This window comes from Dromiciops gliroides, chromosome 5 (genome assembly GCF_019393635.1).
Source record: "Dromiciops gliroides isolate mDroGli1 chromosome 5, mDroGli1.pri, whole genome shotgun sequence".
NCBI lineage: Eukaryota > Metazoa > Chordata > Mammalia > Microbiotheria > Microbiotheriidae > Dromiciops > Dromiciops gliroides.
The window spans coordinates 43,947,175-43,973,361 of NC_057865.1; the positions used below are offsets into that span (position 1 = coordinate 43,947,175).

Below are 26,187 nucleotides of genomic sequence, written 5' to 3' on the forward strand. Positions count from 1 at the left end.
GATCACTGGAAAAGGCCTAATGACGTTATTGCCCATGTCAATCCAAGATTTAAATGTTCTGAGGGTGATTCTGTACAAAGTTAGAGGTCAGACGAGACGAAAGGTGTGGAGAAACATAAATATTAGGTTTTAACAATCTCCTTTGAAATATATCTGCTAACACCTCTTAAAATATTGTGAGCCATGGAAGAATGTTGAACCTTAAACTATCTGTGTATAAATGTTAGATGATTAACATTGTGGTGAAGTTTGCTGGAAATGTCAGTTGACATTCTTTTTTATTGAAGACATAATTGTTGCAGACTGCCCAAAGGTTTATTTAACACCAAGTAAACTAGTTCAGAATTGTAACTGGTTTTAAACTGTACCCATGCATTAAAGGAATAGGAACTGGAATGTAGTCTGGTGGTTTGGGGAGGTAAGGGTATAGTAAAACCACTTGTCTTTGAAGTTTTCTGTAGATGAATTCCATATGTATAAGGGAGGAGGCACTACAGTTTTGGAGAAAATTAACTGCAGACTTCCAAATGGAGTTCCATTTCACTGCAGTGTAGAAAAGTGCTGACGTAGGCAACTACCTCTCACAGCCACTGAAAGAATGCAGTCATGTCTAACTTTACTCATACGACAGTTTATTTAGAAATAAAGCTAGAAATTTTGAATATTAATACTGAGTAAGACACTATGCCCAGAAAGTCTGGGTATTTTGTGTTGTTTCTTAAGTATTGAAATTGAAACAGTTCTTTTGCACAGTAAACTTTATCTCTTATCTGAAATCACTTTTCTATAGAAGTGATGGCTTACAAAATTAAGAACAATGCTCAGGTTAGTTTATACTCATGCTTATTTTTGCTATTAAGGATCATAAAATTCATCTTGCATAGGTTTTTCAGTATTGTGGGGGCTTGTGTACTTCAGAGACTATTCAGTCTTGGGTCATAGAATCACAGAATATGAAAAAGTAGGAAATAGGAAATATACAGGCATGGAAAGAACTGCCTTATAATAGTAGAATCATAGGGTCACTGGTTACATTGTGATAGGATTGAATGTAGAAGTTAACATGAAACTGCAAGTTGACAAGGTGTCGCTTGGAAAACAGTTCATATTAAATGTAGCCCCCCCCCCAATTTCCTTTGCATGCTATATGAATGGAGGGTTATTAGGAAGTGACTTCGAACCAGAAAGTCATCATAATACAGACTACCCATGCTACATGAAAGAAGGGTGTCTTGAGAGAAGTTTCATAATAAATAGCACTATAGTCAGTTTTTCGTATGAGCGTATTTTGGTTTACACAACAGATACATTTTTCCTGAGAAATTATAAAAAATTCAGAATATTTTATAGAAAATATTTCTGTAAAATAAAGGATTCTTTTATAATGTGATAACTTTTAAGTTTGATTGGTATCTTTTTAATACCAAATTCAGTTCCTGATAGCCTTCCTTGTAATGAACAGGCAATCTAACCTAACAAAATACCTGAGTATGGCAACATATGCAACCTTATGCCCCTGTAGTTCTCTACCTTTCTACTTAGAGGAGGAAAATGTTTCATCAATAACCCTTTAATTTTTCTTTGGTAAATTAAGAAAGCTCACTATACAAGGTGCAAAACAGACACATCTGTATAATGAAATTTCCTAGTACCTAAGTCATCCCTTATTTTATTTAGCAAATTCCTTGAGCTTACCTTACTGTAATTGCCTTATGTAGTACTCTGTTATTCTTTACAAAGAAAAAAGAGTTTTATATTGAGGCTTATTTTTAATTTTTGGAGTATTGTGAGCCTAGTTAAGTTAGGGTAAATGGGAGGAGGGTACTAATCTATATAGAGCAATTAACTCCATTTATCACGGGGAGAGTCAAGTGACCTGCATATGCCAGTCGGGAGTGTTGGGGAAGAGGGTCTTCATCTGCACTGCTGGAAAGCTCTCCTCCCCCAACCCCCCCTTTTTTTTTCCAGAGTAGATTCATTCCATCCAGTGAACAGTTTCAGACACCTGTGGTGTAAATGGCACTAGGTCAAAAACTGCAAAAGTCTGTGCCCTTAAGGAGCTTCCTTATCCCATCCGTGAATCCCTCATTCTGCTTGAGCCTCAGTTTCCTTGTCTGTAAACTGGAATACCATCTGTGGTACTTAAAGGGTTTGCAAGATTAAATGAGGTCATGTATATAAAGTGTTTTAAGTGATATATAAATGTCAACTTTTACTGGGTTGGGGATACAAGCAATTGAGGGATCAGAGAAGTCTGCAGTTAGGAGGTGGTTCCCAGGCTGAGACTTGAAAGAAGCGAGAGATTCGAACTGGTGGAGGTGAGACAGGTTTGCATATTTCAGGCATGAGGTACAGCATACAAGGACAGTGCTGGAGGGGCAAGTTGTCTATAGGATGAACATGGAATGCTTTTGCATTCTGATTGGCCCCCAGTCCTAGAATGCCATCACTCCTCACTTCTGCCTTTTAGTTTCACTGGTTTCCTTTGTCTCTGCTTAAATCCAGCCTTCTGAAAGAGGCCTTTTGGGTCCCTCCAGCATCTAGTGCAGTTACTTATATGTCTCTCCCAGTAGAATGTGAGCCCCTTTAGGGCAGGATCTTTCTTTGCTTTTTCCTTTGTACTTCCACCCCTTTGCACTGTGTCTGGTGCCTAAGTGCTTGATAAATGCTTTTTGACTGACTAGATGATCAATAGATGAACTAAAATGAATGCTTCCATTTTATATAGGTTATTTGGAATGTGGAAGTTATTAAAATAGGGTATATCTAAATGAAATGGATTATAGAGCTAACTGAATCAACTTTCAGAAAAAACTTGAAAGCAAAGACCTTGGACACAAAAGGATGTGGCTGTTTTTACTGGGGGAAAAAACTACCTTGAACCTATCCTACTTAACACAATATTTGTAAAATGTCCAGGAATTCAATATTTGGCCTCACTGTTTTCAGGGAACTTGACATATGCAGGCTCTCTAATGTAATTCCTTGGAGAATTTGGTCATTGAGATCATAATATTTTAAGGGAGCATTTAGATGCTACTTGTCATAGTTAATACTTGCAGGTTCCTAGTTCCCTAGAGTGTTTTTATTTCAAATAGCTGGTCTCGATGGGTCTTAGAAGTAATTTAAACCATTTACTAGTTTTCCCATGCAGATCTCTAAGGACAGAACTAGTGCAGCATTCCTTTTTAAAAGCCTTTCTGGGTAAGACTTCTTATATAATAAGGAGTAGGTTTCATTTTACCACTTGTTGGTAAAAGTGGGTAGCCTAAATTTGGAAGTTAAAAAGTACTTGAGTATTCTTGAATATTATCTTGGAGTGTGTGCTACTCATGGCATACATCACATACTGCTTTTATTAGCGATATGAAATAACCATCATATGTTTATTGCTGTGAATTATCTGGTGGGTTCACTTTCTAAATCTTTAGCATAGCACACTATCCATGAACTAGAAAATTACACTTTTCTATTTTGTTATGTGATTTCATCATGTAGGCACTCCCTCTGCTGACAAAGCTCATAATTCCTCCATACTTGTGCTCTACTTTTTCATTCTTTACTATAAACTTCTCTGTAGAAGATACACCCCAGAGCACAGGAGGCTTTCTTGGGATCGTAGGATTTAAAGCTGGAAGGAAGTGTAGAGATCCTTTAGGCTTCTCCTTCCCTCCATATTTTGCAAATGAGACCCAGAGAAGGTAAAGTGACCTCTCTCACCAACCAAGAAGTGGTAGAGCTGGAAGTGATGCCAAATCAGTACTCTTTCTACAATACTGCCACATATTTTTTTTCTTTCTCAAGGGTTCTGGTGTGCTATTCCACTTGTGTCTCTAATGCTTGGTATGTGACCAGCCTGTTGCTTTTTTCAGTCATGAGTATCCCTTTGAGGAAGAAGATGGGGAGCTCTGTATAGTGATGTATTTCTGATTTTAAAATTAAGGATTCTTTTATGTTCAAATAGAGGTCATTTTTAGTTGACACCACACACACACACACACACACACATTCTTAATACACAGAAAATGAATTTGATGTATCTTAGCCAGTAGGCTACAGAATTGGAAAACTATAAACTAACCACCTCAGTGATAACTCCGTTTCTTAAAACTTTAAAGGACTGTCCTTAAAGTCTAATTTGGTTCAGTAAAAACAGTGTGAAGTGGAATGATATTATACAGGAGCCATTAGCTTTGTCTCTTTCTTGGGTACTTGCCAGATGCTATATAGGGGTTTACTAGATTTTTGTGGAGATTTGTTTAATATGCTAAGAATATAACATGAGGGTTAGGGCTGCACATACACGAGTAGTGTGTCTAATGGAAACCTCTCAAAGCTGTCACGGTGCCGTAAGGGTTGCAGAATGCTGTATATAAAATTTGTGTTTGGGCCAAACAATCTCGCTAGATTAGGATTGCAGGTATTAATCCTATTTTATAAAGGCAATGAGGCCCCTGGAGGTTGCTGAAGTTGACCAGGTCACACAGCTTTTCATATTTATTAAGACAAAGGCTTTAGGGGCAGCTAGGTGGCACAGTGGATAGAGCACCTGCCCTGGATTCAGGAGGACCTGAGTTCAAATATGGCCTCAGACATTTGACACTTACTAGCTGTGTGACCTTGGGCAAGTCACTTAACCCCAATTACTTCACTTAAAAAAAAAGACAAAGGCTTTAAATCAGATGTCTTAACAAATAAGTTTTATGATTTACATAACTGGATCATATATATTATATATAACACATATGCAATATTACCACTTTATAATAGAACAAAATAAATCAAATGAAAAAAGAAAGTTTAGGGTTTTGTTGTTTTGATTTTTTGGTTCAAGTTTGTAGTAAGCAAGTTTTTTGTTTTTTTTTTTTTAACTTAATTTGAAACAATTTGAAATTTACCATTGTCTGGAAAATCTTTTCAGTTCTGAGTAAAATCAACCTCAATGCATAGATTTGGTGACATCTTTTGACTTTTTGGATCTCTTTTTTTGATTCCTTGTTTGTGTCTGTATTCTGGTTAAATGAGGTATTATGGTGTTATTTTTGCTATACTTTCATTGGATTCTGGGTTAAGTAGGCTTCATATACCCATCTTTAGACATGGCCAATTTTATTATTACTTTGGTGTATCTGTGATTCACAGTTTCCTTTGTTAGCACCAATTCTAACTCATCCATGCCTGTATGGTTTTGTTCATGTTCTCCCGTAGATGTCTACCCAATGTTCAGGATACCTTCCTGGTTTTTTTATTTTGTTTTTACTGGTACTCTTGAGAGTACCCAGTCAGCTTTCAGGCTTTGCATCTGTTACCTCTTACTCTCACTACATGAACTGCCTGCTTTCTTTTTTAATCATACGTTATCTAAATAGTACTTTTTATTCCACTTCTTGGTGGTTTAGGTCACATTGGAAATAGTGTCACAGCCTACTTGTGTCTACTATGTATTTTTCCATTGTGATCTTTTGGGGGGGGGGGTTTGGGCAGGGCAATGGGGGTTAAGTGACTTGCCCAGGGTCACACAGCTAGTAAGTGTCAAGTGTCTGAGGTCGGATTTGAACTCAGGTACTCCTGAATCCAGGGCTGATGCTTTATCCATTGCACCACCTAGCTGCCCCCTCATTGTGATCTTTTTAAGATTTTGTAACCATCTAGTATCAGCTGGAGAACATTTGTGTTTTACACGGGCTGTGTCAAGGAACAGTTCCCCAAATGTGTGCCTCCTGCTTTATTTTTCCTTTTCAGTTCTGAATGCTGCTCATCAGTCTGCAATACCTGCGAGTGTGTGTGTGTGTGTGTGTGTCTGTGTCTGTGTCTGTGTCTGTCTGTCTGTCTGTCTCCCTGGATAGAATATAAGCTCCTTAAGCTCCTGTTTCATTTTTGGCTTTGGATCCCCAAGGCCTGTGATGGTGTCTTCTATGGCCTTAAGTAAGCAACAGAGAAATGATTATTGAATGAATGCATTTTGATCTAGAAATTGTTCTAAGCTGTATTGAAAAGTAAAGATATTTTAATAGGACAAATTTATTCACTCACTGTATGGCTACTTCACTACATGATGTTGATGGTGTAAATTTATTCCAAACTTCTAACTCTATTTTACAATAAGTTTATTCCTAAACTGGAGTGATCATGTCATGAATTCCGAGAGCTTATTGCCTTTCCTCCACCATCTTCTATTCCTAAACTTTAAAAGGTTTTTAGAATAAGACAAAAACTACAGTAAAACCTCAGTGTATTTAATTAAAGGGCATGGACCACTTAGAATATATGGAGGGTCTGAAGCGAAGAGTATATTTAAAGAAATATAGGTAAATCCTAAATACTTTCAGCAATCTGAACTAGATTAAGGGTAGTACCTTCTAAATTCTCCTTGATACTCTAGTGACTAAAGGGAATACCTAACTCCCATCATTTGCCACTTAACTGTTAAACTGTTTCCACCTCAGTTAAGGCCTTCTATCACTTGAATTATTCAGGCCTCCATTCACTTTCCTCTCCAATCTTTGACATAGTTGCTAGAGTTGCTAATATTCCCAAGATTCAGGTACGACCATGTCACACTTTTGCTCACGTGATGTTCTTAAAAACTTTATGATAAGATACAAACTACTAAGCCTTTCCTGGGAAGACCTCCACAATCTGGATCTAACCCACTTTTCAAATCTTCTCATATTAACTCCCTTAATGGCCTTTTCCTGCCAGAGCAGATAGTATGAGCTATGCCTTAAAAACTAAAATTCTATCTTTTGATCTCTTCATTACTACAGATCTTCCTCCTGCCTTGAATAATTTTGTTTTTAACTGATCCTTCAAGGCTTAGCTCAGGAGCCTGCACCTTCCTGGCCTTTGTTAGTATTCTTCCCTTCCTAAAATTATTTTTATGATGGTGTTAATTGGCATTCATCCAGCTAGCTCTCTGAAATTTTCAAGGTGCTTTATATACATTATTTTATTTGAGTCTCAAAACAGGTATTAATTATTTTCATTTTACAGATTGAGAAACTGAGGTTTAGAAAGATTAAATGATTTACCCTAAGGCCATGCAGCTGGCAAATGTCAGAGGCATAATTTTAAGCCAACTCTTTGGCTCCAAATCCAGCATGTTATCTATTACTCCATGATAATCTAAACTTCTTGAGGGCAAATAAGGACTGGTTTTGTTTTGTTTTGCCCTCACAGACTATTACTGTGGCTTACACATAAGCATTTAATGTTGAGCTGTAATTAAGTTCTACAGTGTCATGATACTGAATGCCATTTCCAAAGCTCAGCCTATCCTGCTTCAAATTAGTTACATTACCAATTACTGAAGGCAGAATTGAAGTTTTACTGAATTATCAGCAGTAATGTGGAAGGAGTTGGTGGCAACATCTGTGCCATTTTTTGGTTGATGTGAAATACAGGCTTTCCTCATAGATGCGTCATTTTACAGTAATGTCATTAAGATATTAAACCCTGCCATAATATTAGGAATTTGCTTGGGCCCAGATAAGGTCCCCAAAATGCTCTAAGCAGTTCTAGTTCTGCTTGGTTTATTCTCTTAGTCCTGTTTCCCTTCCTCCTCAAGTAGCTCTGGCCAATGGCTTTTTCTTCCAGGCTTGTTCCTGCTCTCCCATCTTTCCCTGTTTTCCAAACACAATGTTTTACTCTTTCAGACCTTAAAAACATCTTTAATTGCTGACCTAACCTTTTAGCAACTCTTCCCCCTTAAAAAACAGATTTGATTGTGAGTTTTTATGTTATAAAAGAGTAGGAGGTTATTAGGCATATTGACCCATATATAATAGTCTGAATTTTCCTATTAATAACTGAATCTGTATTGAATTCTAAGAACTTTCTTTGAATCTATATAGTATTTATTATTACTAGTGTTTCATTACTCATTATCCCAGCAGTTTTAACATGTTTTTTCCTCTTTTCATGCAGTAATCAGAATCACATCTAAAATAAATGCTAACATGCTAGTTGAGAATGTATTGTGCGGTACTAATCAGAATTGGTTGTTGGCCTATTTAGAGAATAAAACCTTTTAAAAGGAACTTTTTTAGAGAGGTAGAGCATTTACATTTCTTACAGGATTAAACCAATTAAGACATTCAGTACTAAAATATGGTTAAACCATCATTAGTTTTTATTATCAGAAAATAAGACCTGAAAATGGGTTGAAAAGTGACACTGAAAAATTGGTATGTTTGGTTAAAACCCCTGGAAATAGTTTCAGACACCTCATATTCAGAATGTACATTTCAGTAAAATAGTTTATTGATAAATCTTTTTGACTTTTTTACACCTGCCACAAATCTTTACACTTGAAGGGAAACCAGGAATCTGGAACTCACCTCTCTAGTGAAAGAAATCATCTCTCACTCACTTCTTAAACCCCTTACAATTTGCCTTCTGTCATCATTCCACCAAAACTGCACTCTCCATAGTTACTATAATGATCTCTTAGTTGCTAAGTCCATTGGCAACTCAGTCCTTATTCTCCTTGCCCTTTTTCTGTAGTCTTGAACACTGATACTTTCTCTCCGAATTTGGGACACTGATCTCTCCTGGTTTTCCTCCTATCTGACTGCTCTTTCTCTGACTTCTCTGCTGGATCTTCATCCAGATCATGGCCTCTAACTGTAGGGTCTCTCAGGCTTCTGTCCTGGGCTGCCTTCTCTTCTCACTCTATACTACCAATTTCATCTGCTCCCATGGATTTAATTACTATCTCTATGCTGATGTTTCTCAAATCTACTTATCCTGACCCTAACTGTGCTGATCTCCAGTCTTGTATTTCCAACTGTCTTTTAGACATCCCAAACTGGATGTCTTCAATTCAGTGACACTGACCTCCTGGCTGTTCTACCCACAAGACCTCCATTCTTTTGCTCCAGGTATTTTCTGTCTCCTGTACCTGGAACACTTCCCTCTTCTGTTCTGACTTCTCTGATTTCCTTTTACCCAACTACAATCCACCTTTTACTGGAAGCCTTCCCTCTTACTTCCAGTTTCTTTCCTTTGTTAATTATTTCCTATTCATTCTGTATATTGCTTGCTTTGTATATATTTGTTTGCAGATTATCTTCCCCATTAGATCTTAAGCTCTTTGAGGGCAGGGACTGTCTTTTGCCTCTTTCTGTACAAAGTAAATGCTTAATAAATGTTTATTGGTTTGATTTTAACTTAAGCCATAAAAAATTGAGTTTGTGATCTGTAGTTTGGGTGCAAGAAATGCAAAGTTTTAATTTGTTCTAATTTCAATGAACTGGGATATGATTTATTAAAGACTGTATTAAAAATCAGGTGTTTACTTTGTGATAAACCCAAGAACATAAATTAATGGAAGAACTCCCAATATAATAACTGCTGGAAAATTTTGGAAAGCTGTTTGGCACAAATTAGGTTTAGACTAGCATGATGTGTACTGTGTGCTACAATAGTATAGAAATATAACATCACTATAAATGGGTCACCTTATTTAAAAAAAAAAATAGGGAGTATTAAGAGATCCATTTCACAACTATGCCCAGGGGGAAGATTCTTAATGGAGTGAGATAGAGCTGGTGGCAAAAGACAAAGAACTATTTGAATTACCTAAAATAAAGCTTTATTGAAACAAAATTCAATGAAGACAGAATGTAAGATACAGCCCATTGAGGGATGGTCTAATATCCAAGATGTTTAGAGAATTGACACATAAGACCTTGCAGAAGTCATTCTCCCAATAGATAAATTAATAGTTTTCAAAAGAATGGCAAACTTATCAGAGATCATATGAAATCATTCTCCAAATCACTAGTGATAAAGAGAAATGAAAATTAAATTAAAATTAAAACAACCCTTGAGGCTTTACTATATACATCCAACAAATTAGAACAGATGAAGATAATCCTAAAAATGGAACCTCTTTGGTGGGACCATGGGAAGATAAATAACACTAAAACATCTTGCATTCTTCCAGCCTTCTAAAAACCAAAGTTGTTGATGTCCTTTCACCCAACAACCTCATAAAGCCTTAGGAGGCCATAGAGAGAAATAAAGGGTCATAAAAAAACATTCATAATGGCATTTTTAGTTTTAACAAAGTGGGTACCCTTTGATTAGAAAAAATGACTGAACAAACTTAACGTAGGAGTGTAATGGAAACAATAAAAGCAATTCAGGTAAACCAGGAATTTGTGAAAACATAAGCAAGCAAAAAAACCCAAAACAAAACCCAGAATCGGTCAGAACATTTAAGAACTATAAACAATGACTACAATAATGTAAATAAAGATTGCTAAAGGAATTCAGACAATAATTTGTAATAACTAGTCTTGATCTTTGAGAACAGGTAATAAAATATACTTTCTTGTTTTAACAGAAAGGTGGAAGAACATTCAGAGATAGCTGTATGTTGTGGGGTATAGTCGTCATATCACTTGTTTTTGTTTAATGCTTCTTGTAAAGAGGAAGGATTCAGTTTTAGTGGTAGAGGGGTATGACTGCAGTAAGAGAACAAGAGGCATCCATGAATCTTATTGACAGATTGTTTTTTAAATCTGTTCTTTTTATAATGGTAAAATAAGTTGCTGCATAGTAAGAGTAGATGGTGATTTTTCCCTAGGAGATATTATAAATTAGGAATTTTTGTTTTGAAGACCACTGACTTTGGCATTGTATGAGTCATGAATACAACCAACAAATGTTTCAGAAGCAAATAAAGACAGTAACTGAACACATACATAATTTTACTAATAAAAAAGATTGTTTAAAGTCCAGTAAAATAGGCAAAATTTAGTGGCTTTAAGGGGTACCTATGTGCTAAATGTACACCATAAAGTACACAGGTTAAATTTCTTAGTAGGGTATTTTGGGGTTTTTTTGTTGTTGTTGTTTGTTTTTGTTTTGGAGGGTTTTTTTGGTTTTGGGGTTTGGGGGTTTTTTTTGCCCAGGGTCCACACAGCTAGTAAGTGTCAAGTGTCTGAGGCCGGATTTGAACTCAGGTCCTCCTGGGGCTATGGACTTGTTTTGTTTTTTAAATTTTTGATAGTTATATTTTAATAATTGGTTTCCTTTGTAATCCTGTATATTTTTTTCTCTTGCATTTGATGTACTGCATATGTCATTCATGTCTGAATATATACTGAATATATTTCAGGGCTTTGTACAAAGTACACATACATACATACATACATACATAATTCATTTATTCTCTTCTCTTCTCTTCTCTTCCCCACCCCCCCTTGGTGATCTACCTCATCAGATGTCATTGGATTCAGTTATGATTTCTGCAGATGACTCCCAGATTTGCATATCCAGTTCATTTCTCACCTGAACTGAATGTCTCTCAGGCTTCTCAAGCTCATCAGACTAGAACTGATCTCTCACAATAAAACAAAACAAAACCTTGCCCTCTCCCATACCTCCTTCCAATTTCCTCATATCAAAGACACCACCATCCTTCTCATTAGCAAGTTCACAATCCAAGGAGGCATCCTCAATTCCGCACTCTTTCCACAGAGCCCATCATTGATCAGTTTGTTACTTCTACCTCTGTCTCTCCACAGCGCCACCTAGTGCAGCCTTTCATCACCTCTTGCCTTGTAGTAACCTCCTAATTGGTCTCCTTGCCTCAGGTCTTTCCCATTGCCGACCCACCCTCCCCACAGCTTACAGGTACAGTTCTAAGGCGTGGGTCTGACCGTGGTGCATCACTTGTTCAATGAATTTCAATAATTCCCTGTAACATCTAGAATCAAACTCTGCTGACATTTAAAACTCTTTAAAATATAGCTCTAACCTGTCTTGCCAATGTTATCCCTGTGCTCTTCACATGCCCCCAAACTGGCCTTCCTGCTTTTCCTCATGCACAGCATATTAATGCCTTTGCATTTCTAGAATGTACCTTTTTCTCACATAAGCTGCTTAAAATCCATATTTTTCTTTAAAGCTTAACTCAAAGGCTGGTACCTTTATGAGGCCTTCACTCATTTCACTTCTCCCCTTCCCCATTAACTTGTGCTTATTTTGTATATACATAAATGTACCTTTGTATTATTTTATACAAAGGTTTGTGGGGGGGGGAGACCCTTTTAGAAGTGAGATGCTGTAAAGATTCCTTTTATTAAAATAACATTTTAAATGTAAAAATATATAGGATAACATATTATGTTATAACATATTATTGAAATATAATTACAAAGTTGTTGCTGTTGTCCTTTGTCCTCAAAGAGGATCATGACATCCAGAAGGTTAATAAGCATTTCCATACGTTAGTCTACTGTTATTTGTACTAAGTGAATATGAGACATTGAGCAAATCACTTCATCTCTTGGGGTCATAAGTTTCTAATTCTGTAAATTAGGTCTATGAGCACAGAGATCAATCTGGCCCAGAACCCTCATTTATTATGATACATACTTATGTTTTTATTCTTGATCTAATAAAGTGATGTCTGCTTCTTTTGCTGTTTTGAATTTGCTGAAATGATTGGCTTATTCTTTTGTTATTATTGTTAAAAAGTACTTCCAACTGACACTTGGAAAAACTAAGACCCCTAAAATAAGACATTCAAATTCACGTTTCATGAACATGTAAAACTTGTTCATATTTTGTTTTCTAATATAGATTTATTGCCAATTTTGATTTACCTTTCATTGACTTTTTTACCCCACTTCCCCCATAGTGTATTAAGGTTGGCGTGTGCATGCAAGTTTGTGTGTTTGTGTGTGTGTGTGAGAGAGAGAGAGAGAGAGAGAGAGAGAATTGGGGTTAAGTGACTTGCCCAGGGTCACGCAGGTAGTAAAGTGTCAGTAGGATTGCAAAGTAAACCAATAATTAAAATAGTAATCTGAGGTCAGATTTGAACTCAGGTCCTCCTGACTCCAGGGCCAGTGCTCTATCTACTGCACCACCTAGCTGCCCCAGGTTGGTTTGTTTTTACTAGGTAGGAAAAATTTTTTTTTCAGCCATAGCAAGTCTGAGACCATCTAAGGGTTTCATATAACCTTTTATGTGTCAAGCATTCCTTTGGCAGTCTGGTGATACCTGTGGCCCCTCCTCAAAAATCTTTCAATTTCATAAAATAACATGCATAGGATTGCAAAGGAAACCAATTTTATCAATTTTTTTAAAATTCACATATTCTAGATTAAGCACTTTTGATTGCTGCTGAACTCCTGAATCCTTGAAGTATGTAAATATAGTAGGCCTGTGCTAATGGTATAAAAGATAGTCTGGCCTGGCCTTTATGAATAAGAGAATTATATAAATAGGATGTTTAAAATCATTCCATTCCATTGGGGGAGGGGGAGAACTCCCTGGATGATGAAACTTTTCATTGCATTTTCTAAAAAGGAACTAAGTGACCCATGAACCACCCATCCCATACTAGTAGATAATATATTCACTTTTCCCCATAGCCAACATACATATGGCTCTATTGTAAATGTCATGAAGATGAAACTTAGTGAGTAGAGGTTATATTTCTGGAATAGGGTATTACATGAGGGTATATAGATGCATTTTATAGTCTTTCCTATAACTTCATTAATCATTACCAAATTATGTTCTTCTGGTTACTCAATCTGAGCCTTGCAGTTAATTTTATATTTTAAATTTATATTGATACATGTTGTTTTATGCATTTCATCATACATGAAACTTTCATGCTTCTTCCATTAGCCAATAAGGCATCTCTTGTAACAACAAAAAAAGAAGAAAAGAAAAGAAAAAACAGATCAGAAAAACTAATTGGCACATAACTGACAAAATATGCAGTTACATAGTCATCGGTTTCATTTAACCACTGCTTAACTTAGTACTGATTTGTTGACTTTTCCTAAGCAGAAATATGAAGATATAGTTGAAATTTTAACATGTAATTTAGAAATAAGGTACTATGGTTTTGAAATAGTCTAGATTGCTAAAAATGATTTATGCTGAGGATATGAAATTTTTTTTCCTTTAGAAAACTCCCCTGCAATTTATCTGTCTTCATTTTCATGAGAATCTCTTCATGGGGAAATACTGTGAAGTAACTTTCTATTTTCAACAATGTACCCTGATCCTTTTTTTTTTTTTTTAATGTATGAGGTATTTTCTTTTTTCCGTTACATGTAAAGATAGTTCTCAACTTTTGTTTATACATGCTTTACAATTTCAGATTTTTCTCCCTCCCTCCCCTCTCCCCTAGACAGCAGGTAATCTGATATAGGTTATATCTATATATCTCTATACATATACATATAGATATATATATATATACACACACACATATATATATACACATAATAACATTAATCCTATTTCTGCATTAATCCTGTTACAAGAGAAAGAATCAGAGCAGTGATGCAAAACCTCAAAATAGAAAAAAAAAAACCAACAGCACCCAAAACAAAAGAAATAATATGGTTCAATCAGCATCTATACTCCACAGTTCTTTCTTTCTTTTTTTTTCTTGGATTTGGAGATCCTCTTCCATCATGAGTTCCCTGGAACTCTTCTGTACCATTGCATTGGTGAGAAGAATATAGTCCATCACAGTAGGTCAACACTCAATGTTGATGATACTGTGTACAATGTTCTTCTGGTTCTGCTCATCTCACTCATCATCAGCTCATGTAAGATCCTCCAGGTTTCTCTGAACTCTTCCTGCTCATCATTTCTTACAGCACAATAGTATTCCATTGTATTCATATACCACAACTTGTCCAGCCATTCCCCAATTGATGGGCACCCCCTCAACTTCCAATTCCTTGCTACCACATAAAGAGCAGCTATAAATATTTTTGTACATGTGGGTCCCTTTCCCCCTTCCATGATTTCTTTGGGCAAAAGACCTAAAAGTGGGATTGCTGGGTCAAAGGGTATGCACAGCTTTATAGCCCTTTGGGCATAATTCCAAATTCCTCTCCAGAATGGTTGGATCAGCTCACAGCTCCACCAACAATGCATTAGTGTTCCAATTTTCCCACAGCCTCTCCAACATTTATTATCTTCCTTTTTTGTCATTTTAGCCAATCTGATAGGTGTCAGGTGTACAATGTACCCTGATCCTTTTTTCAGCCATTTTTACACAAAATCGAATCCAGGTCTTGGGTAAATTAATCCATGGCAGTCTAAGGGACACCAAGAAAATGTCCACCAGTGATTTGAACTAAAGTTACTGAATGATAGAAAATTGGGAGAATGAAGAAAACCAGTGCAGGTTGGTTATAGATAAGAGGAAATGTTAGCCAATTGGAAATTTACCAGATTCTCTTTGGCATCTTAGCATTGTTAAACTTATCTGAACAAAAAAGGATAGTTGACTAAAGGATAAACAAAAATCCCCAGAGAGCGGTGTTGTATGGCAATAGTGAGCAAGATGTAGGACTTAAAGAACACTTGAATTCAAATTTCACCCCAGGATTTAGCTAAGTAAACAAATGATGGCTTATTTCTCCAAGTCTGTTTCCTCATCTGCAAAATAGGGATAATACCTGTATAATGGACTTCATGTGATTCTGGTGAAGCTCCAGTTGCAAGTGCTAGGCAAATGTCAGTCAACAAGCATTTATTAAACACCTAAGTATGTCAGATACTGCGCCAAGTGAGGTTAGTGTGGATGGGGTGGGCAGAAGGCACCAGGGAAGAGGGGAGAGGAAATGATGTAAATGTTCCAGTGGGTCTCTTGAACGTGATGGATGAGGTTTCAGAAAGTGATAGATACATTAATTAGGCCCTTGATTAAAAACCAAATGTTAAGCTTATGAGTTTGAATTTTTTTCCTTAATTAATCTATTTAGATTCAGATACATGTATATCTTAGAAAGAGAAGTATCTAGGTTTCCTTAAATTTTTTATTTAAAATATGATAAATATATTAACAAGGTAGCTTTTTAGGAATACCTCTGTTTGGTAGAGTGAGTAAAACCATCATTAAACGATGGGGAGCAGGGGGCAGCTAGGTGGCACAGTGGATAAAGAGCACCAGCCCTGGTTTCAGGAGGACCTGAGTTCACATCCAGCCTCAGCCACTTGACACTTACTGGCTGTGTGACCCTGGGCAAATCACTTAACCCGAATTGCAACCCCCCCCCAAAAAAAAAAAATAGATGGGGATTCTTTCTGGTAACAATGAGTGAACTCAGAAGTGGAAAGTAAAATCAGTTGAAACCGCCCTATTGCTTCTAAGGGGTTGGGGAGTAATATTTGGGGTGTCTGGAAGTATATTTTGTGTTTACATAACAGCAGTACAGTTTTTTAAAAGTTACTGTTTGAAATTGCAAAATGTTTTTATACCTATTCCACTTTTTTTGAAATTTTGCAGCTTATAAAGGTGCGACTGTAACATCTCCATGTTTAAGCAGTGAGTCTAGCCTGGCTGTGAGGGGAGTTTTTTATAATTATAGTACTCAGTTTTAGTTAGATTAGCCATGTCTGATTATAATTTATTATTGAGTAGATGTAGAAAGTATTTGTGCTGAAGTTGTGAATGAAGAAAAAAGGGTATAAAAACAACTCACTTTAGTTTTAAAGCTTTAAATTTTCTAGTTGCGTTTCATGCTAGTAACAGTAGAAATACTAGATGACTATTTTGAGTACTCATTTGTTAATTTGATAAATCATCATTAACATATTGTCCACTATGGGCAGAAATAGTTGGTGTGATTCTCGACTTGTTACTTATAAGATGTAATAAGTTTGTTTAATGACTTCATAACATTGACTTCCATCGTAGGTCTTAATATCCACACACACATATATATATATTTAATGTTCCTTAATTCTTGGTGGATTGGTGTAATCATTAAGAGGGTGTGCTCATGTGTGTTTCATCGATTGTAATTGTGTTCTTTAGTGAAAAGATTTGTGGCTGTCAGTATCAATTTTGGTAAACATTTCATAGGATCAGAGGTCCAGAGCAGGAAGGGACTTTACTGATCTCCCTCCCCCACCCCTCATTTTACAAATGAGGAAACCAAGTCCCCAAAAGATGAAGTACATTGTTTAGAGGCACATAGTAGGCAGAACTGGGCATCAGTCTCAGCCCTGGGATCCTGAAGTGCCCTGTTCTTGCCACTGTGTCACACTGGCTCCTCCAAGATCAATTTTTAGGAAAGGGAAATTGGCCAATAGGAAAATAATGCCAATTCCTGGTGAGAATCATGAGATTTACCTTCTTATCCCTGAGGGTTAGAGTATAAAGCTCCTTGAGAACAGAATTGTCTTTTTGGGGGGGTGGGGGGCGTTATCTTTGTTCTCTACCACCTAGAACAGTGCCTCCTACATATGGTAGGGTTGTTGTTTGAATTAAGGTCTGGTTAAAACAAAGGATATTTTGAGTTAATTTCATAAGCTTTTTTGGGGGGGGGACTAAAGGGATCATTATTACTTATAAATAATTGCCAATTTATTACTTAAATATATTTCAAGTTAAATTTATACCATAATTGCTTTTGAAAAAACATTTCTAATGGCATTTAATTAACTTTTTAGGGTCTGTGACGTAGAATAGGCCACAATTCTGAAAACACCGCAAGGACAATGGCCACTCAAGGTTTGTATCATAAGTCTTTAATCACGCTATTTGGGGCTCTGCTTTGTTGCCATTAACCCAGTCTGGCTCAGATCCCCTTGCTTTCCTCTCTCCCTGCTTACTTGTCAGGCTGCCTTTTGCTCCATTTTCTGCTGACCAGTACTAATGGCTTGGTGAAATAGCAAACAAACAAGCCACCAGCAGGAATACAGTCTGGATGACTGCTTCTGGAGCCTGGATGCAGTGCCATTCTTCCATTGATTCAGTGAGTAACTGTTAGGTGGTCCCCCAAGGACTTAACACGTCATCACTGAGCTGATCCTGGCTATTACTCGATTCTCCTTGGCTGTCTTTCAGATCAGACTTTTTCTGAAAAAAATTTCAATGGGCCATATCACAAAAATGTTTTCTGTATTTGTAGTAAAATATGTAAGTGGTAGTGATATTTCTTACTATTTCGTTTCTTCCAGCTGACTTGATGGAATTAGACATGGCAATGGAGCCCGATAGAAAAGCAGCTGTTAGCCACTGGCAGCAACAATCTTATCTTGATTCTGGAATCCATTCTGGTGCCACAACAACAGCTCCCTCCCTGAGTGGCAAAGGAAATCCTGAGGAGGAAGATGTAGATACTACCCAAGTCTTATATGAATGGGAACAGGGATTTTCTCAGTCGTTCACACAGGAACAAGTAGCTGGTAAGTAAAGTGGAAGTCATGTTGTTAATAAGAGTGAGATTTGTTCAGTTAAAGGTGGAGGGTATGATGGTTTCAGCTTTTTAAATTTGGGGGTGAAGGAAAGGGCATTATTTATTCTTAGGGCTTGAACTTCTCCTTAGGCTGAGTAGTTAATGGTGAATTTTGACGACGTATTTTTCAGATATCGATGGACAATACGCCATGACCAGGGCGCAGAGAGTACGAGCCGCCATGTTCCCTGAAACCCTGGATGAGGGCATGCAGATCCCATCCACTCAGTTTGATGCGGCTCACCCAACGAATGTTCAGCGTTTGGCTGAACCTTCTCAGATGCTAAAGCATGCCGTGGTGAATCTGATCAACTACCAGGATGATGCAGAACTGGCCACTCGTGCAATTCCTGAATTGACCAAACTGCTAAATGATGAGGATCAGGTAGGGGTTGACATTTAACCTTATTCTAAAGTTTGCTGCTTGTCAAAGTATTTGAGGACAAAAGCCATGTTCTTTTACATTCTATTATAGGTGGTTGTTAATAAGGCTGCAGTTATGGTTCACCAGCTATCTAAGAAAGAGGCCTCCAGACATGCCATCATGCGTTCTCCTCAGATGGTATCTGCTATTGTGCGTACCATGCAAAATACAAATGATGTAGAAACAGCACGTTGTACTGCTGGGACACTACACAATCTTTCCCATCACCGTGAAGGCTTATTGGCTATCTTTAAGTCTGGTGGCATTCCTGCCCTTGTGAAAATGCTTGGGTAAGGCAGCCTGAGAACAAATGCTTGTGATGGGAGGGATAAAGAATTATAGTGGTTGATCTAGGAATATTGATAGATTTTGTTTCCTTCCCAGCTCCCCAGTGGATTCTGTGTTGTTTTATGCCATTACAACTCTCCACAACCTTTTATTACATCAAGAAGGAGCCAAAATGGCAGTGCGTCTTGCTGGTGGACTGCAGAAAATGGTTGCTTTGCTCAACAAAACAAATGTTAAATTCTTGGCTATCACAACAGACTGTCTTCAGATTTTGGCTTATGGCAATCAAGAAAGCAAGGTAAATCCCACTTGTTTAGTGCTTCCTATGGGGCAATATGGGCTATGGGGATTATAGGTGGAAAGAATGTGCATAAAGCCCCTAGACTAAGTAAGAGCCATAACAATACTTGATAGAATTTTTGTGATGTGAGGGAAGCTTTAAAGTTTCAATCTTGGAAAGTCAAATCAGTGCCTCCATACTTGTCTTTGTGTTTATTGTATTTGCCTTAATTGGCCCAAAGTGAAACTGGCCTAGGGGTGGGTGGGAGTTTTATCACCTTCACTTTCTAGTCCCCTACTTCACAGCAAAACCCTTCCTTATAAGAAAAACAGTTAATCAAAAGACACTGAGACACCAGCCACATCTAGGAGTACATGTAGCACTCTTCATCCCTAGATCTAGGCAGAAGCGATTGATTTAGGAGAGGTTAGAGAAGGCAAAAAGACAGAACTCTTCTTTGGATAAATTGCAAAATAGCCTTGGACTTGCTTTGTGAACACATGGGACTGATCTTAAGTCTTTCTTCTTATACTTATTAGGCTTTTGCAATTAAAAACATATATATGTCTTTCTAGCTCATCATTCTGGCTAGTGGTGGGCCCCAAGCTCTGGTAAATATAATGAGGACTTATACTTATGAAAAACTCCTGTGGACCACAAGTAGAGTACTGAAGGTGTTGTCAGTCTGCTCTAGTAACAAACCAGCCATTGTGGAAGCTGGTAAGTATATTACAGTCAACATCATCTGGGCAGGGTTTCTGCAACTGTTGTTTTAAAACAATTGTTATTATTGATTTTTGTTTGTTTATATTTTCCCTTCAACTCTCCCCTTTTGAATCCTTGCTTATAACAAAGCAAAACATTTAAGCCCACATCTGACAGTATATGCCCTGGCCCCTACCTCTTATCTGAGAGGTGGCTTTCCTTATTTGTTCTCTAAGATAGAGATTATTCATTGTGATTCAATGATTTAGTTGCTTTTTAGGATTATCATTTACATAATTGTAATCATTGTGGGTTTTATTCTTGTGGTTCAGCCTTCACTTAATTCCATTATATAAGTCTTCCCATACTCATCTTTTTCACTCATTGTAATGGCACTCTTAATTCATATTATCATTGTGTATTTGTCTTCCACAGTTTATAGGCACATTTTGTTTCTAGCTTTTTGCTATCATAAGGAGTGTTACTATGACTTTTGTTATATATAGAACCTTTCTGTCATTGCCATTCTTGGGGAATATGTCCAGTAGTAATATCATAGATCAAAGAATATGAATAGATGAATGACTTTTCCTTGCATGATTCCAAATTATTTTCCAGAAAGGTTGAACCAATTAGCAACTGTGAAAGCATTCTCTTAGGGTGGATTGTTCTTACAATAATACAAGTAGAATTTGACCCCAGTCGTTGAAAAATGGAATTTTTGACAGAATACTCTCATTTTTGTTTGCTGCCTTTAGTTTTTTGTAGATTAGAGCAAACTTCTTGTTCTTTCATTATAAAATGACACTTGAAGCTGCTAAAGTTATTTGAGCTGTAATTTTTCATTCATTTAACAAATTTTATCAAGTGCCAGCCACAGTTGCTAAAGAATTTTGGCAGATAAATTTAAGGAAAATATTCTTGACTTGTTTTCTTATGTAGTTTAAAAAGATACACATGGGGCAACTAGGTGGCACAGTGGATAAAGCACTGGCCCTGGAATCCGGAGGACCTGAGTTCAAATCCAGCCTCAGAGACTTGACACTTAACTAGCTGTGTGACCCTGGGCAAGTCACTTAACCTTCATTGCCCCACAAAGAGGAAAAAAAAGATGCAAATATTTTTCCTAATTGTATCATCTGTAAAGTAAGGTTCATTGAGATTTGGGACATATCATTTATTGATTTTATATTCTACAAGCACCCTGATTATTGTATAAAGTTTGAAATAAAATTGAAAAGAAGATTCTGTTAAAGTAACTTGATGGTAAAAAACAAAAACAAAACACTTAGAGAAGCAGGGGGGAAAAGAGCAATTTTCTTTTTCCTTATCTAAGCCTCCTATTTGAAACCCAGAAAAAAAAAAGAGGGCAACAGGTAGTTAAATGAAAAAATGATTTTCTTAGGGAGGTGGGAAAAAATAAGACATCGCCTTTTTCTGAGAGGCTGGAGTCTCAGGGGATTTGGGGGGGCATGATTTGCTCAAAGGAAGACTGCTAGTTTAGTCACTTAGATCACCTACTAACATTCAGCAGGGAAAATATTCTTAAAGTATAACAAATTTATTTTTATTTTCAAGGTGGAATGCAAGCTTTAGGACTTCACCTTACAGATCCAAGTCAACGTCTTGTACAGAACTGTCTCTGGACTCTTAGGAATCTTTCAGATGCTGCAACTAAGCAGGTAAATTTTTTGGTATACAGCACTAGAATTACGGTTTTTTGATTGACAAAGACTAAGTGTCTTAATTTCTTATTTCCATAGGAAGGAATGGAAGGTCTTCTGGGGACTCTGGTTCAGCTTTTAGGTTCAGATGATATAAATGTTGTCACCTGTGCCGCTGGCATCCTTTCTAACCTCACCTGCAATAACTACAAGAATAAGATGATGGTTTGCCAAGTTGGTGGGATTGAAGCTCTTGTGCGCACTGTTCTCCGTGCTGGTGATAGGGAGGATATCACCGAACCTGCCATCTGTGCGCTTCGTCATTTGACCAGCAGACACCAGGAGGCTGAGATGGCACAGAACGCTGTTCGCCTCCATTATGGACTCCCAGTGGTGGTGAAGCTCTTACACCCACCATCTCATTGGCCTCTGATAAAGGTAAATGACCATACTGTAATAGTGCAGACTACGGCAACAGCAGGAACTGTTATTGTGTTGATCGGATGAATTGAAAGTGATATTCTAGTACATAAGGAGGGTTTATTAGAGGAGCCCAAGACCTTGTTTCTAGTCCTGGCTACACTGTGTCTCTGCTTGAGCCTGTTCTGCCTGCCTAAATGGACTATGAGAATCCAATAACAGTGCTGTGTGAACTTGCAAAAGGTCATCTGACAGGTCTTGGCTGCACTTCTTCCTAGCTGTTTGGGCAAGGGCCGGTTACATATTTACTCTGAGCCTCCTTGTCAGTAAAATGAGGGTTAAGACTTGTACTACCTGCCCCACAGGCTGATGGTGAGGAGGGAAGCCATTTACAAGGAAAGGGGCTCTTACCAAGGCTTAGATTTTTACAGATGTCAGAGTTTATGACTCTTCATAGTTTCTAGTTTAAGCTAATCAGGTTGACTGGCATTGTTAGACCTCAAAGGTACCTTGAGTATCAGACATTCCTTAGGGTCTTTAGGTGGTTATTTTTAAACATGTGGCTATTTAACAATTGCCTATTTTATTTTTCCTTGTTCTGCTAGATCTTGGAGGTGGCAGGGTGTTTAAGGGCAAGCACATCTGCAGTTAATTTGTTCATTAATTTTTTAATCTCCTTTCTTGTAGGCTACTGTTGGTCTCATCCGAAATCTTGCCCTTTGCCCGGCTAATCATGCACCTTTACGTGAGCAAGGTGCTATTCCCCGGTTAGTTCAGTTGTTGGTGAGAGCACATCAGGACACCCAGCGCCGGACTTCGATGGGTGGAACACAGCAGCAGTTTGTGGTGTGTAAACTTTAAACCGACAACCCCCCCACTCCCACCCCCAAAAAGATGCTTTTAAAATTATAACAGATTTGGGCAAAACAGAATAAAATCCCACATAAAATGTTAAAATCCATACTAATATTTTTCCAAAGGCAAAAAATCCTTGTGCCTTGGTCACCTGTCACTTGTTCTACTAGTGGGGTAGCCTTGTGAAAGTAGGGGGACTGCTGAATTTGGATTCAGAGGCCTAAGTTCAAATCCCAGCTCACCTTATTACTACTGCTACCTGAGTGACCCTAGGCAAATGATTTAACCTGTGCCTCAGTTCCTCCTCTGTAAAGTTGACCCCTCAACTTGGACTAAGTTTAACACTGTCTTTGATCTTAGTGGAAACCATAGAACTGTCTTCTTTAGTCATTGGTTTCACTTTGTTTAACGTCTCTTTATTTTCATAGAGCATTAAAAATAAATTGGGGGGGGGGGGAGCTAGATGGCAAAGTGGATAAAGCACCGCCCTGGATTCAGGAGGACCTGAATTCAAATCCAGCCTCAGACACTTGACACTTACTAGCTGTGTGACCCTGGGCAAGTCACTTAACCCTCATTGCCCTACCACCCCACCCCACCCCCCCCCAATCAGTAATTTGAGTCAGTAATGAGCAAGTAGAATAAATGACCTAGATGGACATCCATAGTGCTCTCTGTTCTACACCTTTGCTGTCCAGTCTGAGGTCTTGATTTATACATATACCCTCAGATAGGCCTTTATAAAGAGGCCTCTGATTTCTTTAATTCCAAGACTGAACTTCCAAATTCCACGAATGTCCTTAATTTTTTAAAAAGGATTTAAGTCTGTTTCTTGACTAGGTCTTATCTGAAAACAAATGTGCTGTCCTAGGACAGCATTTTAGGGAACATAGATTGCAAATTCTTCATTTAGATGAATTTTACTAGAATACTAAGTTTACTTGAACTTTGTTGATTCATATTGTGGTACTGAGGCTATCTGGGTTCAGAGTTCATCTCCCTCTGCTGCTTTTACTATCTGGATGACTGGGGCAGTCATTTACCTTACCTGGGAGTTGGATCAGGTGATCTCCAAGGTCTTGTCCACTTCCAGCTCTACATTCTGTGGTCCTAATTAGTCATTTCCTTTTGACATTTTGGGCAACAGAGCAGGTTAAGAGGGAGGTTCCCAATAACTTGGCTACCAAAGCTTTTTTACAGATGCTACTAAAGTCACAAAAATAAAATAGATTACTAATCCTTTTTGCTAATGGAATTGATAGAATTCCAGAGAGTGGGACAGGGTTTGAGCATTCCACAAGCTAGATAAACTCTAGAATAATAAGTGTTAATCAGTCATGATGAAGGTATGCTACCGAGGAGTTTAATTTTCCTTCTGGAGCATCCCAAAATAGGTGGGTGGGACTTTAGGAAAAGGGTGATGCGGTTCATAAGATTTCCCATCTGCATTTTTTCTCTTCTACTCTCTTATGGAGAGGGCTCCAACCATCCTGGAAGCATCTATTTATAATCTCTTGGTCAGTCCATATATGTTGTCCAGTGCTCTCTCTTGGCATGTACAACTTCTAAGAGCAGGGTGTAGTATTTGAATGTGGAAATTTGGAAGTAGATTGCTTTTGAGTACAGTGGCCTTGTCTTTTCATTAATTTTGGTGTGTACTTGAGTCTGTATACCCTAGTTCAGATTGTCTCCAAGAATAACAGCCAAAGAACTGGCTCCTTTTTCATTTGAGGGGCATTTGTCTGCCACGTTCTTCACGAGCTTTTAGTGGGCAATAAACAAGCTTTACTGCCTGCTTCAGCTCCGCACTCTTCCCTAGGAGGGCGTTCGTATGGAAGAGATCGTGGAAGGCTGCACTGGAGCCCTTCATATTCTCGCCCGAGATGTCCACAATCGAATTGTCATCAGGGGCCTAAATACCATTCCACTGTTTGTGCAGGTAGGTGGTGTTCAGTGAGGGACAATTGCCATCTCCCTTGTCAAGTACAAATAACAATGTTGTCTGTCTCTCCCCCCAGTTGCTGTATTCTCCTATTGAGAATATCCAGAGAGTGGCTGCTGGGGTGCTCTGTGAGCTGGCTCAGGACAAGGAAGCTGCAGAAGCAATTGAGGCCGAAGGAGCCACTGCTCCTCTGACAGAATTACTGCACTCGAGGAATGAGGGGGTGGGTAAGTACAGGAGCAAGTGGAGGGGAGGGGAGGCCTCTCTCCAAGCCAGACCAAACTCTGATGGATGGTCCGTGTCCTTCTTTCCCAGCTACATACGCAGCTGCTGTGCTGTTCCGCATGTCTGAGGACAAGCCCCAGGACTATAAGAAGCGTCTTTCTGTTGAACTGACCAGCTCACTCTTCAGAACTGAACCAATGACCTGGAATGAGGTAGTACAGCTCAGCAAGCAGCCTTGGTGTCCCCATGCCACAGACACAGAAAGGAACACAGCAAAGAGATGGTTTTGAGGCTGGAGGAGAGAGCGCGCCAGAGTATCAGGAAGAGACATTAGATAGGAAGTGGCATTTGAGTTACAGCCTTTTAGAGGATGCCAGACATGGAAGGGGTAGGGAGGGATGTTGGGGTGGGCTTTGAATGCCAAAACAGCTTGTTGGTGCCTGACTCCACGAATATTTACTTATTCATTCACTGATTTATTTGTTTTGCTGTAGTCCTTAAACTGTTTTGAAAAGTGCTAACCACCCAGATTTTTGACAGTAAGCTTCTTCAGAACCATTACACAGAATTATTAGTGGTATAGTGCCATTTGAACATCTTGAAGTTCACAAGGCAGTGTACCTTTTCTAGCTGAAGTGGTTTATTTGGCTTGTAGTAAGTATCCTTTTTTGTCTTTGTTTTTGCTTTTGTTGCCTCTTCATTTAGACTGCTGATCTTGGACTTGATATTGGTGCCCAAGGAGAACCCCTTGGTTATCGTCAGGATGGTATGTGTGTTTTGTATTACTTGCCAGATTTCAAATCAAGCTAAATCCCCAAACTGTAAACCAAAAGAACCATTTCAACAACTTGAGTAATTGTACTTATTACTAAGTCTCATGGCACTGTGCCCCTTTACAAGCACATTGGAAAGGGAGAAGTAAAAAAACGTGCTATACAGTGCTCAGATACTCTAAATGGTTGGATATGTTCTTGGTGGCATTGTTGGTTTCCTTTTCAGTAAAAGTGGAGAATTAACGTTGACATTCTAAGAGGTAAAATTACCATTCTTCATTTCTAAAGGTTTAAATATCAAGTTGATTCAGATGAGAGTTTGTCAGGTTAAATGTGTCCTATGTGTCTTAACAGACCTCTTATAGAGGAATA

General features: G+C 38.0%; 1 protein-coding gene across 3 annotated transcripts in view; it reads left to right on the forward strand.

Annotated features, from left to right (window-relative positions):
- The window catches only part of CTNNB1 (catenin beta 1), a 42,607-nt gene that overhangs the window by 14,557 nt on the left and 1,863 nt on the right, over nt 1–26,187 (forward strand). For 2 of the 3 annotated variants that reach the window (XM_043966004.1, XM_043966005.1), the window contains exons 2-14: nt 17,452–17,512; nt 17,962–18,189; nt 18,371–18,624; nt 18,715–18,953; nt 19,048–19,249; nt 19,807–19,951; nt 21,515–21,618; nt 21,700–22,038; nt 22,708–22,866; nt 24,695–24,814; nt 24,894–25,044; nt 25,133–25,254; nt 25,748–25,808. In XM_043966004.1, the coding sequence (XP_043821939.1) occupies nt 17,500–17,512; nt 17,962–18,189; nt 18,371–18,624; nt 18,715–18,953; nt 19,048–19,249; nt 19,807–19,951; nt 21,515–21,618; nt 21,700–22,038; nt 22,708–22,866; nt 24,695–24,814; nt 24,894–25,044; nt 25,133–25,254; nt 25,748–25,808 (2,137 nt within the window). In that variant the 5' untranslated portion in view covers nt 17,452–17,499. Of the gene's footprint in view, nt 1–17,451; nt 17,513–17,620; nt 17,757–17,961; nt 18,190–18,370; nt 18,625–18,714; nt 18,954–19,047; nt 19,250–19,806; nt 19,952–21,514; nt 21,619–21,699; nt 22,039–22,707; nt 22,867–24,694; nt 24,815–24,893; nt 25,045–25,132; nt 25,255–25,747; nt 25,809–26,187 lie in introns of those variants that run through there. The other variant, XM_043966006.1, reaches the window with a different exon arrangement.